The 17,658-nt window shown below is 42.1% G+C and overlaps 1 protein-coding gene across 5 annotated transcripts in view; it reads left to right on the top strand.

Annotated features, from left to right (window-relative positions):
* LOC101920190 (contactin-4) overlaps positions 1 to 17,658 on the top strand; it is a 339,023-nt gene that overhangs the window by 191,633 nt on the left and 129,732 nt on the right. For all 5 annotated transcript variants that reach the window (XM_055806900.1, XM_055806899.1, XM_027790641.2 and 2 more), the window contains 2 exons: positions 16,017 to 16,143; positions 17,242 to 17,417. In XM_055806900.1, the coding sequence (XP_055662875.1) occupies positions 16,017 to 16,143; positions 17,242 to 17,417 (303 nt within the window). The remainder of the gene's footprint in view (positions 1 to 16,016; positions 16,144 to 17,241; positions 17,418 to 17,658) is intronic.

Genomic DNA, 17,658 nt, shown 5'->3' with positions numbered 1-17,658 from the left:
CTTGATTCCAATATTCTGAGCAGCTTGTTCTGCAAAATGTTAACTGTTACCAAACCCCCCCTGTTTTATACTTTCTGTGTAAGAAGCAGGCCTTGCAGTTGTGGACTTGTATTACTGCTGTTGGGTGGTTAATGAAAGCAAGACTTGATTACTAGGAAGAAAAAGTAATTACAAGTGGTTGATACACAAAGCCTGAAAATCCATACCGTGTCCTTTTCTCTGTTTGGTATCAGTAGACAACTGGGCTGCATGTCCCATGTCCAAAATCAGAGGAAAAACACCCTGTGATTACAGTGGCTGGATTGTACTGGGACTGAATGGTTAACTCTAATTAATTTTTGCAGAAATTCTGTCAGTGAAAGGGAGATTAACTAAAATTTGGCATTTATAGGTTGATAAAACTGCTTCAAAGTGAGCAGGGGACATTGTGGAGTAAGGGGTTAGGAACTGAAAATAAAAACAGCAATCTGTTTAAATGATTTAACAAATTAGGAAAATACTACCATAATTATGTTGCAGTGATATGAAGTATGTCCTAAGGTAAATTGCATTGGATCCTAATTAGCAACTATTGGTTATTAGCTAAATCTGGTGCCGGGGGAAAAAAAATAGGTACAAGTGTTTAGTTATTGCCTGCATCTCCAAACACCGCATTTGTTGTACATTTTGTACTATTTCTACCTAAAAGGTGAAGTAACTACTGCAGATGCAAGGTAGTCTGCCCACAGGTCACGGGAAACACCTCAGTGGTGTTGTAGCCAGACAGCATGAAATACAAATAAGGTGACAATTGGTGGCAAAACAATTTCTGTGTACTGGTTTTATCTCATGAGGAACAAGTACACCGTTCTACTGAGTAATAAAAATAAATTGCACAGCGGGGCCTGTGCCCCTGGTAGCTTTGGCTATAGCTGTAAGATATGAAATAGGTATGCAGATAATATATTCCCTCTCTTGTTCCCTCTAATCTATCCGTCTGCCTACTTTGTAAACTGTACTTGACCAAGCTACAAACAGCTTTTAGTTTCTAAGGGCAGGAAAAGACAGTACGCATCCCTGCATGTCGGAAAACTAAGTGAAAATGACCTCTAGCTCTAAGGCACTTATTGAAAACCTATTTTAAATTGAATACACAAGCCAAGATAATACAGGCTGTTTGATAAGAAACATTAGAGAAATCCATAACACAAGGCTTTTTATTATAGGTTTATTACATCAATCTCTCCAGTGGGTAATGGAACTTGTAAATATACTCTTATGTAGGAGTCTCCTTGCGGGCTTTTTATTCATGCTGAAGTAAGCACAGCAAACTTATTTGCTGTCAGGGTACATTGAATTTAAGATTAGTATTTATTTTGGTTCTAAAGAGGTTTTGCTTTTGTGAATTGGAAGTTGGTGGCACAGCTGTAGGAGGGGAGGTGGGAGCTGCAGGGGCGCGCGGGCAGTAAATGAGTTTTCCAAGCAAACTGCTGGTCCCATGGGCACACGCCGTGGGGCACGGGGTGGCCGCTCGCCTGGGTGGCCCTCCTCCCATTTGGGAGGAAGAAGTTGGTTTGTTTCAGAAGGATCTTGCTGGTTTTCTGCTGAATAAACTCAGCAAGATGAAAAATCATCTATGGGACTAGAGAAATATTTAAGGGAAGTATTTACTGTATTACCACGTGCACACATGCGGTCACAATGTACTACTTATTGTACGCATTTGTTCTTTAATATTAAAAGTACTTTTAATTCTGTTCTAGAGGCAAGCAAAGTAATGCTGCTGCAGCAATAATCCAGCATGCTTTTGCTTGCTTGGCAGAAGCTAAGTGTACATTATACTGAATAAAGAGTTAAGGAAAAGTTTGCATAGAAGTTTGAAGGACAAAAAAAGTTCAAATTGTAGCAGTACTAACAAAAAAAACCCAACCCCAAAACCTGGGAGTTTTTGCATTTGTTCATTGGAGGATGTAATAATTAATTGGTAGTTGACTTATTAAGGAGATTTTTTCCCCTGTATTTAGAGGATGTTAATTGCAAGGACCAGAAACCTGTTGAGGTGTCAGCAAAGTCAGCACTTAACACATGACTTTCACAGCTTGATTGTTGCAGTGAATTCCTGTTCTAATTATAGGGGTATATTTTCATTCATACACCACCAGGCAAAAGGTGTTGTCACTGGTCTGCAAGTGGCTGCAACTATACATAAAATACATCGGTTTAAAATTATCCATTGCATAGCTCAGGTACATTCTTTGAATTGCAGAGCTTAAGTCAAGTCACACAACCTTCAGTCGACAAGTTGATTGCAGTTGAAATCTGTTACATTTTTTTAATGGATGATAGAGATGGGAAAAACACAGTGGAAAACTTGACACAAGTTGTTAGGCAAAGGCTTCACCAACTGCAGGTGACATGGATGGGGACAATGTTTGAAGCCCCCAGGGTGCTGCTCTTCAGGGAACTGCAGCCGTTGCCTGCACGGGCAGTGGGTGCAGAATGCACATAGGCTGGGCTCATAAGTAATGAGCAAACTTTTCTGGATGGAGGAGTATCCATTCTGCAGCCAACACCACTGCTTAGCACCATAGTATGAAGGGTTGAGTTTTATGTTGGTGCAGAATAAACAAGACCATGTTTGAGTGATGTTTTGCATTTCCAGCATTGACAAAGAACTTTTTGCTATATGAGATGGATTATGATTGAAGAATGAAGGATGTATATGTTTAAGGTCTGAGGGTAACAAACGTGCTTGTACTACAAAACCACTGCTGTGTCAAACCCACATGAAATAAACCATCCTGTTTATCCACCTGGCTGGGCACTTTCTTCTGTACTATGCTCCTGCACAGTAATGTTGCCTCTAATGTGCATCAGCAGATAGTATAGCACTATTTTTGTTATATATTCTCACATGTATTAATTATGTATTATCATTTCCATCTCTTGCATATTTAAAAAGGCAACAGTTTTAAAAGGCATTCATTCTCATGTCTCTGAACTATTTTTGGCTGCCTCCTCAGTACTCCTATAAACTTCTCCGGCAGCCGCAGTGCTGAGAGCAGTAGCGCTCTCAGATACGATGGGTGAGCAGCAAACGGGTCAAGAGAAACTTCCTCCATGGCTTTGATTTCTTGCTGCTTGCAGAACAATGCTCTGATGAGACAGCAGAGTGCTACCAAAGCGATCTGTGAAGAATTATTCACTGTTTAATTAGTTTGCATATTCTTCGTTATGGAGCGTGGTGGTGTACTTCTTGAAGAAGTTAAAACCAAAGCTTTCTGTTCCAGATAAAAGGCTGCTTACAGAAATGATTTGTCTTTGAGGCATCTAAAAACACAATCAGGAGGTCCTTCGCAGTGCGTTCTCAATCCAGTGTAATCCTTAATTTTCAAAGCAGAGAAAGCTGTTATTTTTTTAATTGTAATGAAAAAATTGTTGAAGCAGTGCACATTATTTCAATTACTTATTAAGCCTTCTCTTCACTAGAATGAAATTACGTGATTTCTCTTAAATTTCTTGCTTTTAACTTCTGACTTGTAATTTACCAAAAGAAAAAAAAAACAACCAACCAACCCTCGCTCCTGGAGCTGGTTTTCTTCCAATTGCCAAAGTGTTGCAGATGGTCACAGTATTCAGATGAGTAACGCAAGTCAACTCCTATTTCGGCATCTTCCTGATATTTTGGGCTATTTATAGTAAGACAGAAAAGAATAATGTTTATTAGTTTACACTGGATTTCTAATCTGTCACTTTTTATAAAAGCTTCAGCAACCTACTGGTTTGGCGTAAGTGGACATTATGTAGTGACAGATTTATTTCACTGAATCACATAAACAGTAAAATATATAGTTTCTTGTTAAGCAATAATTTTTTTATTTTTATAATTTTTTTTATAAATAGAAGTTTTTAAATTATATAAAGACTTTCTCTTAGAGAAAATACATCTGAACTCCCTTATATTTGACTGTTGACTTGCTCTCCTCATCGGTACGGAATTTGTTTTTTATCTCTGTAGTCATTTTATTGCAGTACGCTTCTTCAGAGCTTTTCCTTATGCCCTTGGTCTGACAACAAAACAAGAGGCTCCTGGGGGGGGCAACTCGCTCTGTGTCATCTCTTGAGGTGCAATTATTTTGTTTATCCTCGGTGCCTCTGGGTGTCAGGGTGCAGGCGCGTGGAGAGGACGGACAGACTCCTTGTGAGCCACAGTGGGTCGGTCGGCAGTGGCTCGCACGACTTCTCCTGGGTCACCCCGGTAGTGGGATGGCCTTGGCAGGTGTTGGGCTGTCTGTCACGGTGACGCTGGTTTGCAGACTGTTTGTAGAAAATATCATTTGCATCAGGTCAACGTTTAATCTGAAGCACTTGTTCACAGGTCGTTTATTGCGTAACATTTGTGTTTGTTGTATCGGCACCCTCCAGTGGAGAGCAAGGAGTCTCCATAAGCAAAGAAAAGTGAAGTTTTACCCTTGGGGTGGGCTGTGTGTGTTTGGTAAGTGCTGCTGTTTGATGCCCTTATATTGCATGAAGGACTGTGTTTCCAGGAGCTGCTTTCTCCTGTTGTAAGAAACACCTTAAAAAGGGGCTTCTCTTCCCAAAGCTGCTCTGGGTAGCAGAGATTTAAACGGACCGTTGGAGATGAACTCTTATCTCTGGGGCAACCCCATCACGCTGCTCTTTAAAGGTGAGCGAGGAATGTTTGAAAGCGTAACCTGGTAGTGTTACACCAGATAGAAGAAAGATTTTACTCCCAAATGTCATCAATCTAAGTAGTTTTTGAGGGTGCTAAATTGCAGTGTAAGAAGTCACAGAAGTCAGGCTTTTGACAGCTATTGCTGATATCTTTTCCCTGCTGCATTAGTTAAAGTTCGTAACATTTTTTGAAAATTAAAGGAATACATGCTATCCATGAGCAGATCGTACAAATTGTACTCCCAGTTGCTCTTTTGATGTTTTAGTCATTGAACTCCAGGAACTTTATTTAAGCTGCCCTCAATTTAGCATTGAGTGACGTTAATTTTAATGCTGGATTTGTGTGGGATCTGTGTCTGTGTGTGTGTGTGTAGATGGTCTGGTCCCTCTGCAGGGATGACCCAGCAGAATAAATGGGGGTAAATGGTGACCCTCAGAAAAAAAGAGTTGGGGAGTCTCCGGGAGCGCTGCCGGTCCCTATGCTGCAGAGGGATGCAATTGTCAGTGAATGCTTTTTGTTCCTGCTCCTGCTGAGGGTTACAGAAATATTTTTAAAAAATAAGTGAAGGACAGCTCCTCAAATGTGCTCTGAATTAGTGCAATTCCACTGACTTCAATGAAGTTACAGAGATTTACACCTGCTGAGGTGCCAGCCGGTGTCCCAACAGCAGACTTCAGATGCCTTAAATCCATTTATATAATGTAACCACCTGGAGATTACAGCATTGGATCCTGTTTGCAGGATTACCAGTTTCCTGCTTTAGCAGCAGTGGGAAGCACTAGTGAGATTTTCCCGTCCATAGCCAGGACCCTGCCCAGCATCATGCTGCTGTGCGGTGTGATGCCCAGCATGTCTCAAGAGGGCACGCAGTACAGTGAGGGCTGCCAAAGAAGGGCTTTGGCTTACCTTTTTGTTTAACTTTAAAAGGCAGATTACTCTCTTTTCCTTCATAAATTAGTTCCGTTTAAACTGCCGATACCCACGGTGCCATCAGGCTTGCGTTCAAGGCAGCCAGACACCATTATAAGCCAATGCTGACAATTTTGCACCAAAAATATAAATATATAACATTATAAAGAGGAGGTTTCAGTCTCTCACCATACTTTCAGTTACGTTGTAATGTGTTACATTGAAATATTGTCCTTTTTTCTTAAGGCAAGGGTTGAACTTGCTAGAAATAATAACAAATGCAGAGTGTAGTATTTGTAATGAGACAGATGCTTAAAGGTGCCTGTGGCGGTAGTCTATGATAGAAGGGATATGCCACCCATGTTCACCTTCATATTCAGTTTTGTGGGTATTATTTGCTCATGGGGCCATGTGTGAAATACCGTGTTGAATTTGTAATATGTACATGCTGTAGGGAGCTATAGGTATCCCAAGTGGAGGAGTTTGGAAGGGGCCGCGAAAGGCTGCACTGCTGGAGTACAGGTGTGGTGGTCCCTGCAGCCTTCCCAGGGCTTGAAAACGGGCAGGTGTGGGATGTGTGTGTACCTTTGGAGAAACCATACTCATCTCCTCTGTGTTCTTTTCTTACTTTTTCTTATTTTTTTCTTTATATTGATGTTCAATTAGAAAAATTGCAAATCTCAAGCTTTTTTTGCAGGAATGTTTTTACGGTTTAATTCCATGTTCGTTTTTTTTCCAAGATAGCCCTCATATATTAAAAAAAAAAGCAGCCACTTTCTGAAGAGCAGCTGCCTTTTTCTGAAGTTTGTATGCTTATAAAAAGTGTAAAGAAATTGAATAAACAACTCATCTGCCTTGATTTAGATGGACACTACTTTTATTCTTTATAATTTTTATAAAAACAGACTGGCTTGGTCAGAATTACTTTTTGAAGGCATTTAAACTTGCTGCTTCTAATGCAGTCTAGACTGTTTTAGATGAAAATGAAATAGCTCTTCTACAGAATCACAGGCAAATCTAGAGGAACCAGAGGCAGAGCATACCATGGGAGAGATTCTTGAAGTCAGCAGAGACAAGCAGGTACCTTGTTCTTCCAGACATTTAGGGATGGGGAGCCCCATCGGCAGACCTGTGGATGTTAGCACCTTCTCTGCTTTCATATGCTCATCTCTGTTAAACAGTTGTCAATTAAATAACAGCCACACACCTTGACTGCATCTGTTCAGCACCTTCAGCTGACTAACCTGGGAGAAGACACAACCCCAACAAGTAGAGGAGATAAAACTTCATCACCTGTGTCCCATTACAATATTGTCCCAGGGATATGGAAATGTTCAAGTATTGCCAAAACCGGGCAGAGAAGGAGAAGTGTGCATATTGTGTATTGAGTTAACAAATACCTGGTTTATTCTCTGCTTTGTTCAAGTTTTACAAGTTTTGTGCTCGTTGGTTGCAGCAAGCTGTGCATGCTGGCTGAATGCTGGTGTCCTGGGACAGCATTCCCGGTATTCCCATAACTGCTCAGCAGCACTGCCTACTCTGGGCATAAGCAAGGGCTTGTTCTGACAGCTCTCAGCGCTGCTTCCCCTCACGCTGTGCAGCTAAACGTCAGAGCCTTCCTGATGTATGCCCCTGTACACCGAGTTGTGTTTTCTTGCCGTAATTGCAAAATGTGTGCCCGTGACCTGGGACAAGCAGGTTTACAGTGTCCTGTTGACAAACTGCACCACCGTACGTGCATTTTCTGACCAGTGACATAGTGCAAATTAAGTTACCGGTCTTTCACGTGGAGTGTGCTGGACAGATTATCCCTCCTCACTCGCTGCTGCCTGGGAGCGGTACTGCATCACTCTCAAGGTGCTGGTAATTCAATCTGCTTATTCACAAATATTTGAGAAGGGAATCCATTGCCTAAACCTCTCTGTAAATAGCCTGATAAAAAGTTGGCAGGAAGCCGCTTTACTTCTGACAGCGGCTAATGTACTTAAACCTGAAGACAAAACCCAGGCTTCACCTTGCAGCGATGCGCCGGAGAGGGTTCCTTTCACCTTGAAGATTTCTGCAGCGATGGGCTCCTCAATCATTTGAGAGCCTGTACACATCGCCGAGTTGTCTTTGTTTTTCAAGCAATAGATGATACAGAGATTATAGGTTATTGCCCCAGGGACTTCCCTTTTCTAAGGCTCCAGGATTTTAAAGGAAAGAGGCTTTTTCAATATCAGTATTTCATAACTTTTTATCGTCTGCCACTGGGGTGGGAAGAATAGCATTTGTTAGCCTGGCTTTTACACACCTTCCTTATTACATGAAAGATTAAAATCAATTGAAGTTCAGGGAGGTATTGCGGAAAGGAAATATGTGGCTTTAAAATATGCACACAGACCTACTAACTCTGGGGTTTTTTTAATATCCACTTTATTGTCACTGTCATACTCAAGACAACTGAAAATCTTACAGTAATAATATGTGTTCTTGGAAGACAGCAGTTATATCAGCACCTTAAATTTTACTAATAAATCAATAGATAATTAGTACAGACATTTATAATGCCTTATCCACAAATAGTTCTACATGAGAATAACCGGCACCAGAGGGATGTGCAGACCGTTGGAGGAGGCTGAAGAACAGTTGAAGGCAACTTTCTGCGCAAAGTGATGTGCTGTAGTGGGGCTTGGTCAGAAGTGGAGGTAATGTCAAACCGACCAGGTGTAAATATAAAGGTTTCTAATAGTCTAGGGTGCTGGCAGCAGCTTTCTGAAAGAATTTCACGGAGTCAGGTCTCTTACTAGGCAAAAGCCACTTTCAGCCTGAACTATAGCCTTTGCCTGTCTTTGCCCCTTGCATTCAGGACTTTTTTTCAACAGATGGAAGCAAGTCAGCCCAGTATCATATCCTAGCTATGAGGTACAGGTGCAGTCAGGATTCATACACCTTGAGAACACTCCTTGTGGCTGGATTTTGCCTGTGCTTTCCTGGGAGGTTACAAACAGCTCTGGAAGCCCAGGACTGTGCGAGCCTGAGGCCACAATTCATCAGGCGCGGGATGTGGGTGCTACCCCTGCTGTGGCAGTGACAGGCCACCTGCACGGAGGGTGACGGATTGAGGCAGGATGTCTCAGAGCTGCTGTTCTGTGGTTAAGGTTAGTGCTGTGAATGGAGTAGACCATGAGGTGCAATTGCATCTTCCTTAAGGACCAATTTCTCCATCACTGACTGACCTCCTCAGTTGAAAGTATGTCACGTCCTGAGTTGAAAGAATTAAAAAAAAATACATAAACCATGAAACAGATTAAACATGAGTATTTTATCTAAGGCTCTGTGTAATCTAGTCATTAGAGATGCTCTGAGCTCAATTCTTAACTGTACAGTATTCAAAAGCAGAGTGGCGAAATGACGCCTGTGTTGGCAAGCATCGTTGTCAGGATGCTCAGCTGCAGCTGGTGGAGTGCGTGGGGATAAGCACAGCCCTTGTGGTGCTGGCCAGCATACCTGTTAGCTCACTTCCAGTCACAGAGGACTTGTGATAGCCCTGGTGTCTGGTCACTATGAGCATGTTCCTTTTGTCTCCATGTACACTAGTGAAACAAAAGGAGTGTGAGCTAATGTGAGAGTGTGACTATTTATTTTTTTTTTCCCCTCTTGTAACCAGCAGATTTGACCACTTGAATAATGACATAATACCACGAGTTGTTATAGCGATGGTCTTAGGGGAGAATGAAGGAAATAACTGAGAAAAATTTATCCAGCAACTGAAGAGCCAAGTCATGGATTTAGACCTGGGCTCGATTCGGCAACACACTGGTGGCATCCTGGCAGGTGGATTTCTGGTCACAGATCAAATTCATGGGAGCCGCATGTGCACAGCAACAGCAAAGATAATTTAAGCCATCTACATCCCCCATAGTTAAGCGTAGAGGAGCAATTTATGGTACATTTTTAGATAATGTAGGTTTAGTGTTCTTATTCCTAGTGACAGGATATGTTTGAACGCATTCAGAATGGATGTGTTATGCAGCAGCTTTTGAGAACCCTGGTGAAACTGTGATATTATTCATCTCCAAAGCAGAATATATGTCTCTGTTACTTCAAGAAGAAAAATGTGCCTTTTTATTTGGGGTTTTTTTGGTTATTATTGCCCAGTGGTAACAATAGATGTATTGTGCTTGGTAAGGAACAGTATTTTAATTTCCTGTCATAAACCTGTGTTTCTGGGGTTGGATACATAACCCTGCTGAATGATTTCCGAAGGGCTAGAGCTTAACTTGTAAGACATCAGTACAAGCCTGATTATTATATGCATATTTAAAGGTATCTTTCAAAAATATCCCTTTGGTTGTTTCTACTACTTCAGCACTGGAGATCAATAAATAAGGTGATCGTTAATGAACAGGCAGCTGGTTCTGCCTGGGCTTTTGTAACTGATCTTTGGCAGAGGACCTGCAGATGCCCTAGTGCTCTGTTGTGATATTGTTATTATTACTGCTGTTGTCTTATAATTATTTATAAGTCTCTCATGGGCTGGTATCATCCTTAATGGAGCTGTGCAAGTTTATCCATTTGTTTTTCTGATGTTGGCTGTGATGACTCGGGGAGAAGGCTGCTTGGTGAAGGAACTTGTGATTTTCTGCAGTAATGGAGAAATATGCTTTTATCGTAGACTGAAGGGAACGTCTGTGATGTTCATCACGCTGTTGACTTACTAAGAGAACACAAATTACATTCTATTAAATAAGGTTTTTGTCATAGGACAAGTCCCTCATTACACTGCGTTGGGAATTGCCTCCTCCCGGCTGTCAAGACCCAGCAGACGAGGCACGGGGAAATCTTGCTTTTGTGTGTATGGATCAGGTAGCAAGATTTTATTTGAAAAGTGCTAACTTGATGGCATTTGCTATAATTAACCATGTGGCATTTAGATGGGTGAAACTTGGCTACCGCTGTGGCACAGACAATCCAACAGGAGAGGCTTCACGGATGAGCTCCCCGAGCCGCAGCCGTGCCTGGAGCTGGCACATCGCTCCAACATCACAGACCTCCGGAGCCCCCCGGGCTCGGGGGGCTGGGCTTCCCCCAGCAGTCAGAGCACACTTGCACTGGGGTGGATGTGCTAACCTTGCCTTTAATTCGAACTGCTCCAGATGCTTGGGTCACTCGTAAATAGAGTTATCAGACCATTACTGTCTCCGTTTCAAATTCTGGAGCTGTTCCATGCCTGCATTTACAAGACTAAAGATTTATTTCTTCCTGTCTTCTGAGCCTCTGGATTTTTATGGCTCCGTTACTGTCTCTGAGGAATACCTGACACTGCTTTTGAAGTCAGGTATCAGATGCTTGCCTATCAGATGTCACCTGCCAAGCATGGCTTTCCACTTTAACTGTGCTTGTACTTGGTACAGCAGCGATCTGGGAAATAAAAGTATGTCAGAGAAGAACAGTGGTGGAGGGAGCAGCCGTCTGGCTCGTGGTCCCTGCTGGAGACCCATAGGGTGCTGCAACACCAGCCCAGTCTTGCAGCCTGGTGCTGCAGGGGGTCAGTGGTGGCTCTTACTCATGCAGCTTCTCACCCCAGAGGCCAGCCGGCGAGGTGTGGCTCGGACAAGCTCTCTGGGAGGATGTTTTGCTCCCACAGCTCAGGGGATTGCAGCGGGACTGCAGAACGAGTATTTAGTATTGGACTTGTTAAATCTCTTTTTTTAAAAAAGAAAACATTTTCTGTTTCTTTTGAATAGGAAGCATCTTTAGCAGGTCTTTTTTATTGAGAAGTCTACAGAATTATTTCTAGTAGAACTATCTGGTGTAAAAATTTCTTTCTAGTAATTCCAAAGTCATTAGCAGTGTGTGTGTGCAGTTGAAGTTAATAGAAGTGATAGGCAAAAAATAAAGAGCGAGCTGTCCAATTTAGCCTTTTCCTGCTCAGGAGGACGTAATGCAGCTGACTAACCTTGAGCAGCAGGCTGGTGCGTTAATCAGCGATGCCCTTGAGCTGCCCTATCCATTTCACTTTCCAGTTTCTTGAAGAGTTGCTCCTCCCAAGGTGCAGTTTTGTCTTGGAAGAAATACTGTCTTGCAACATTGTATGAAAACACACCAGCATACATCGCAGAAACCAATTCCCTCTGCAGCAAACAGGGAGAGGATTTTTATCATTTATACTGGATATACTCCAAGAATTCTCTCTTCAGTTTAGTTATTATCTTTCCCTACAGTGTGGAATATTCAATTAAACCTTCTCTCAAATTGGCCATAACTTACAATGAAAATTAAAGCGGTTCTATTTAGGTAACGATATCTGTCACTGGGCTTAATGTTCAGAGAGAATAGGAATGGTTTCACCTGTTTGTGTGAATTAACCTCAGCTGGCATTCTTCATGTTTCAGTTCCTTGGAAGTGCAGTAAGGCAACAAGCATCGTGCATCCTACTGGCTCTCCAGTTTGGGGTACTGGAGGGACACAGAAAATACACTCTTTCTTTGGAATGTGTTGAATTTAATCTGGCGTTTTTTAATAATTTTGTGAATCACTAGGAAAAAATATATGTATCTCAGCAGAAGCTTGGATAGCAGAACGTTCTTCTAAATGATCTATCACATTCTGTCCAACAGCATATGGGCATACACCTCGTACTGTTTAAATTGTATAATGGAATCCACTGAAATTTCATATATCCTGCATCTTACTGGAAGAAATATACCTCCGTTGAAGGAGGCAGACCCGGAATGGTAGTACACTTGTTTCATCTGACGAGGGGAAGTGCTTATTGGTAACCAATCTGGTTTGCAACTTGTCTTAAGCTGAGGGCAGCTCATTTCGGGCTTGAGCAAAAGAAACGTAACTCAGAAAAATAAAATCTGTCACTGGGAGATTGTCTGAACGGTTAGCTTGTCCGGGAAGGTTGCTTGCTATGTTTTCCCAAGACAGTAACAAATGTGTAAGGAGTAGCACAGGTTACACAATAGCTGCTGAATATCATAAAGAGCAAAGTGAGTTAAAATAACAGCAGCTTTCATGTGTATATGTGTATATATGCACTGCTTCATCGTTCTGTTTGATTAAATGAGCAAAAGAGAGCCTAATAAATGCAATCTGATCAGAAGGGCAAGGGAAAAAGCCTGCTAAGCTCAGGAAAGAGCTTCCTTCTGGCATCAGTGGGCTTCTGTGGATCAGCTGGCTAGTAGTGTTCATCAGTGATAAGATAAAAATGTGTTATCATCGCTCTGTGACTGCAGGTCCCTGAGCGTTATTGCAACAGAAATGAAGTTACCACTTCTGTTTACAAAAAAAAAAAAAAAAAAAAAAAAAAAAAAGAGTAAAATTCACATTTCAAAGTTACCTGTGTAGCAAAACGCATTGCTCCCACAAAACCAGCCACTGTAATAGAGTAGATGCATTTGTGCTGACACTAAACATCTGAGATCCGTTTCCACCCAGTAACATAAGTTAGTAAAAAATGAAGTATTTATAGTACAGGTACTTTTAGTTTTTGTCTGTAAGAATCTAGGCAGTAGTTTGTTTTATTTATTAGTGACTATGTAGTGCTCTTTGAACCAAGTCCTCCTCTTCTGTAAGGTACTGTGACTCAGCTCTTGTCACACGCTGCGTTAGGAGCTGGGCTGCAGTGATTTCAATCACGCATTAGACTGTAGCAGAAGGACTCTACAGGCTGAAGATTAAATAGTATGGACTTGCTTATCTTGGTTATACACAGGCAGCAATAAGAGAAAGAAGAAAGACACTCAAAATAATTTTATCTACCCAGTGTTGCAAGGTTTTTCCTCCTCTTCTGTTCCCCTGATATGCTGGCAGCTGCTTTTGGAGCTTCTCCCTGCCTTACCCAACACTGTTCTCTTGAAAGCCAAGTAGCACTTGCACCTGGGCATTACTTCTTGCTGGCTAACAGGAAGAACAAGCTTTTTTTGTGTTTATTTTTTATAACTGCTGCATGTTAAACAGTGTCACCAGCAGATGTAATATTTGGAGAGTGGTTTCATTTGCTCTTTCGTGAGCTTCTGGTTTAGCTTGGGCAAATTCAAGCTTAGGCAAATTTAAGCTTAGGCAAAGGTCTTTTTGCCTATTTGTGACTATTTCTACCTTCATAGTTCTCTACCTTTTGTCTGATGTGTTCTTCTAAATTGTGCTCTGCTTACTAATTACACAGGCAGATTGTAATGTTTCTTACAACTGTAACTCGCTATCCAACACTCCGTTGCATCATGCGGACTGGTTTCATTGTACTTTGAAGACCAGTGTCTCACCCCAGGATGCTACACCATAATGGTCTGGGCTCTGATCCTGCAGCCAAGTGATGTCCCAGCCATACGGGGACACATTAGGACCCTTAGATTTGTTTTTGTGTGGGTTTCACGATTCAAATAGGTGAGCTATCTACTTTTTAATGCAAGCTGTATTTTCTTATGATGGGAAGAGAACCAACAATCTGACCTTTGGTGCGATGTGATACGGTAGAAATTGACCAACCATTACTGAAGTAACAGCAAATGATAGTGTAGTGTGACCTGAGTCCTTTGTGGGGTGTGAGGTGGGTGACACAGCCGATGCTGTGCATACCTGAGCCCGCACGTGTCACTAGCTGGGTTACCTGGGATGTCTGCCTGGTGCCTGTCCTGGCACAGTCAAGCTCCTTGCCTATGGGAGACAAAGCCACCTGAGCACCAAGCCAGCTTCTGTATTTTACAATTAGAAAACTAGATAAATTAAAACGTATTTTAGTTCTTTTGTTTCCAAGCCCATTAATAGAGTACTCGGAGCTATAATCTTTATGGGCCAGACTGTAATATTCTTTTTTACAGTGTATGAGACTCTTCAAGGAGTGAAGCAGCCCTGGGTCTCAGAAAGAAGTCAGGATATCATAATCTAGCCCTGTATGCTTTATGGTTATTACTATCTTTTTCTGTCAGCAACAGTAAGTTGCACACAGGTATAATTTAAAGCTAGAGATTATGTGAAATGTGTTTTGAATAATAGATGAGTCTCAGTCAGATATCGTTAACATAATTAAAAATAAAGATAAATACAAGCGATAAACTGTGTGCTTAGTGCATTCTCTTTTGTGGTGGTGCCTCAGGGAGGAGGCATGGGGGAGAGGTTGCTCCATTATAATCTTCCTGGCGGAGTGTCTCTGAAATCCTTCTGTGGAGATGACAGAGTTTTCTCTCTGGGGTAAAGAGCTATTGTTCTGTCCGTAATAAATCCAGCTGGTTTCCCAGTGTTGAGGGATGAGGGCTATTCACATTCATTCTCGCCCTCCTCCCATCGGGAAGATCCATAGTCTTCTCTGTTCGTTCCTTTTCCTTTCTCATTTCCTTGAATATCCCATCATCTTTACATTTTCTTTATTCATTCTTCTCTGACCTCCTATGCCCACAAATTTCCTGCATGTCCATCAAGATGGACTTCTGGCAGCTGTTGAGATGGCAGCGCAGCTGCCTGGCCAAACCGAGGTCAGTGCCGGCATCCCTGTGAGCCCCGGCAGCGCGGGAGCTGCGGGTACTGGCAGCAGCACCCTGACCTCACATGCGATTGTATTCTGCCCCACCGGTACTCTGCAAGAACAGAAGTCTGCTGTAAAGGTGATAGGGCAGAACGTGATTGGAAAATGTTCAAAAAAATGTGAAAGCAAGGCTTCTTCCATTCAGCTAAAAGACTTCATGGCTGTGAGATATTTCACTGGGTCCGTACTAGCACTGTGCATGGGGGAGGCAGGTAGGTATCGTGCTGATGAGCAGAAAACTCTCAGTGAAATCAAGATAGCTGATCTTTTCAGGGAAGAGAACTTGGTTTCCTTTATCTTCTGAACAGCTACTCTGAAGATAAAACTAATACAAACAGGATGGATTGAATTTACATTACACCTTTCTGTGGGCATTTTGAGCAATGTCGGTGTATTCCATGGAATCCTGCGCAGTACCTGCGGAGTTAGGCTGATGCTCAGTTACACCCCGTGGCTGCAAAAAGATTTCCCTGCAGGGATGGCAGCACCCCTGGTAATGGAGGGGCAGTAGATGCTGGTGAGCCTCTGGCTGGCTTTACTTGTAGCTGTATGCAATAATGTGGGGGGTTTAGTTTGCAGTGAAAGTATTTTGGTTTTTTTAAAGGTGAAACTAAGCATTCAGATTTGGAATGGGCTTTGCTATGATGATAGGATCATGCCTTTTTACATTCGTTTAAACTTTGGGTAAAGTTCCAGTCTGTGCTCTATTTAGTGCACAAACTTTTGTGAATGTTGACGCCCCATGAGGTTCAATGGCTTTTGGAAAAAAAAAAAAAAAGTTATATAAATAAAATTGTCATTATCACATCTTTTCCAGGGTGAATGATACATGGGCTCATGCTGCTAAGGTACTGTTTTGTTTTAACACTGGGTACATGGAGATTCCGTCAAGTATCTGTCACCTTTTCCCTCTGTTTAATGCAGACGACAACACACTGCATGGGCCAGTTTTCCTTCAGGAGCCCAACAGCGTGATCTTCCCCTTGGATTCAGAGGAGAAGAAAGTGAAGCTGAGCTGCGAAGTAAAAGGAAATCCCAGACCAACCATTGGGTTTGTTGAATGTTTAACTTTTGTTTGGCATGATGTCCGCACTACAGCAGTGTCTCCCAAGAGCCTTTTTCCTCCGTGAATCATATGGTGTAACTCAGTGATGCCCCTGGGGTCTACCACAGTGCTGATAACAAAAAAAAAAAACCAAACCCCAAACCCAAGCATCAGGGAATCACCACGTATTGCAGTGCAATTGCAGAATTTGGACAAGAGTTCAAAAAGGTTACAAAGGGATTATAAATAGTCTTGGCTCCCAGATTCATCATCCTTTTCTGTAAACGTGGGCAAAGCTCTATAATTGTTTTCAGCTTTAGGAACTGCTTTGGGATCCGTAGAAAAAAGATGCTGTACTACTGTGCTGCTGCTGCTGCTGTAAATTATTTAGGCTGCTGGGACTTTTTCCTTTAGTGCCTTTCTCATGTTATTCACCAAACTAAATGCCACTCTGAAACCGATTAGAGTTGTCAGACCTCAGCAACCATGCTGTCTTCTGACATGTCTGACTATTTAATGCAATAAACTCTGCTGATTCACTGGTGCAAACATATTCAAATTGTTTCTCTGTACGTTCCAGCAAAGGGGGCTGCTTATGTGGCTGGGGCTCCGTTATGTGCCCCATCCAGGACTGGTGGGGATGGGGGCTGCTGTAACTGGGGCAACGTGGTGCTGGAATTTCTCAGTGCCCCAGCTTGTGGCAACATCTGCTGTGAGTGAATTTTCTTAAATTTAAAAACAAACAGCCAGCAAGTCAGGAGAGGGATAAAAAAAAAAAGGCTCAGTGGACTTGGATGGTTTACAGATCCTGTTTCTGGGACTTCCCATTGCAAAATGATTAATTCCAAAGAGCAGCAGCACTAGCAACTACAGAAGCATTAATCATATCAGAGACCGAAATGTATGTCAAGGATATTGCTCTTTCAGTTAAAAAATGGAATATCTCAATACTGTGCAGAAAATTTGCATTTTCATACTTTTTTTTTTTAATAAGTAGTCAAAGATGTTTAAAATCTTTCTTTATTTACTTTGTGTCGTATTTTCAAATACCCAAGAGTAACCATTAATATTAGCAGAATTTAACTTTGACATTTTGTGCTATAGGTGGAAGTTAAATGGAACCGGTATTGACATCAGTATGGATTACCGCTACAGCGTGGTGGAAGGCAACCTGTTGATCAATAATCCCAATAAAACCCAAGATGCTGGAACATACCAGTGTGTAGCAACAAACCCATTTGGAACTATTGTCAGCAGAGAAGCAAAGCTTCAGTTTGCTTGTAAGTCCTGCCGCAGCCCCCGTTCCTGCAGCACGCTAGAAAAACTGCAGGAGTGATGCCTCCTTCCCTGACCTTTCCTAACCCTTTACACAGTATTCCCTGAGCTGTTCATGGAGCAGAGGAAACGCCTGGATTTAGAGGGGAGATGTGAATGGGGACTAGATGCCTTGGTTTATGATTATTTAGCTGAAATTATATGTAATATGCAGGGTAAAAAGTCTTACTTACTGAGAAGGAGGCC

This window comes from Falco peregrinus, chromosome 5 (genome assembly GCF_023634155.1).
Source record: "Falco peregrinus isolate bFalPer1 chromosome 5, bFalPer1.pri, whole genome shotgun sequence".
NCBI lineage: Eukaryota > Metazoa > Chordata > Aves > Falconiformes > Falconidae > Falco > Falco peregrinus.
The sequence above is the reverse complement of the archived record's forward strand: the minus strand, read 5'-3'. Positions and strand labels throughout refer to the sequence as shown.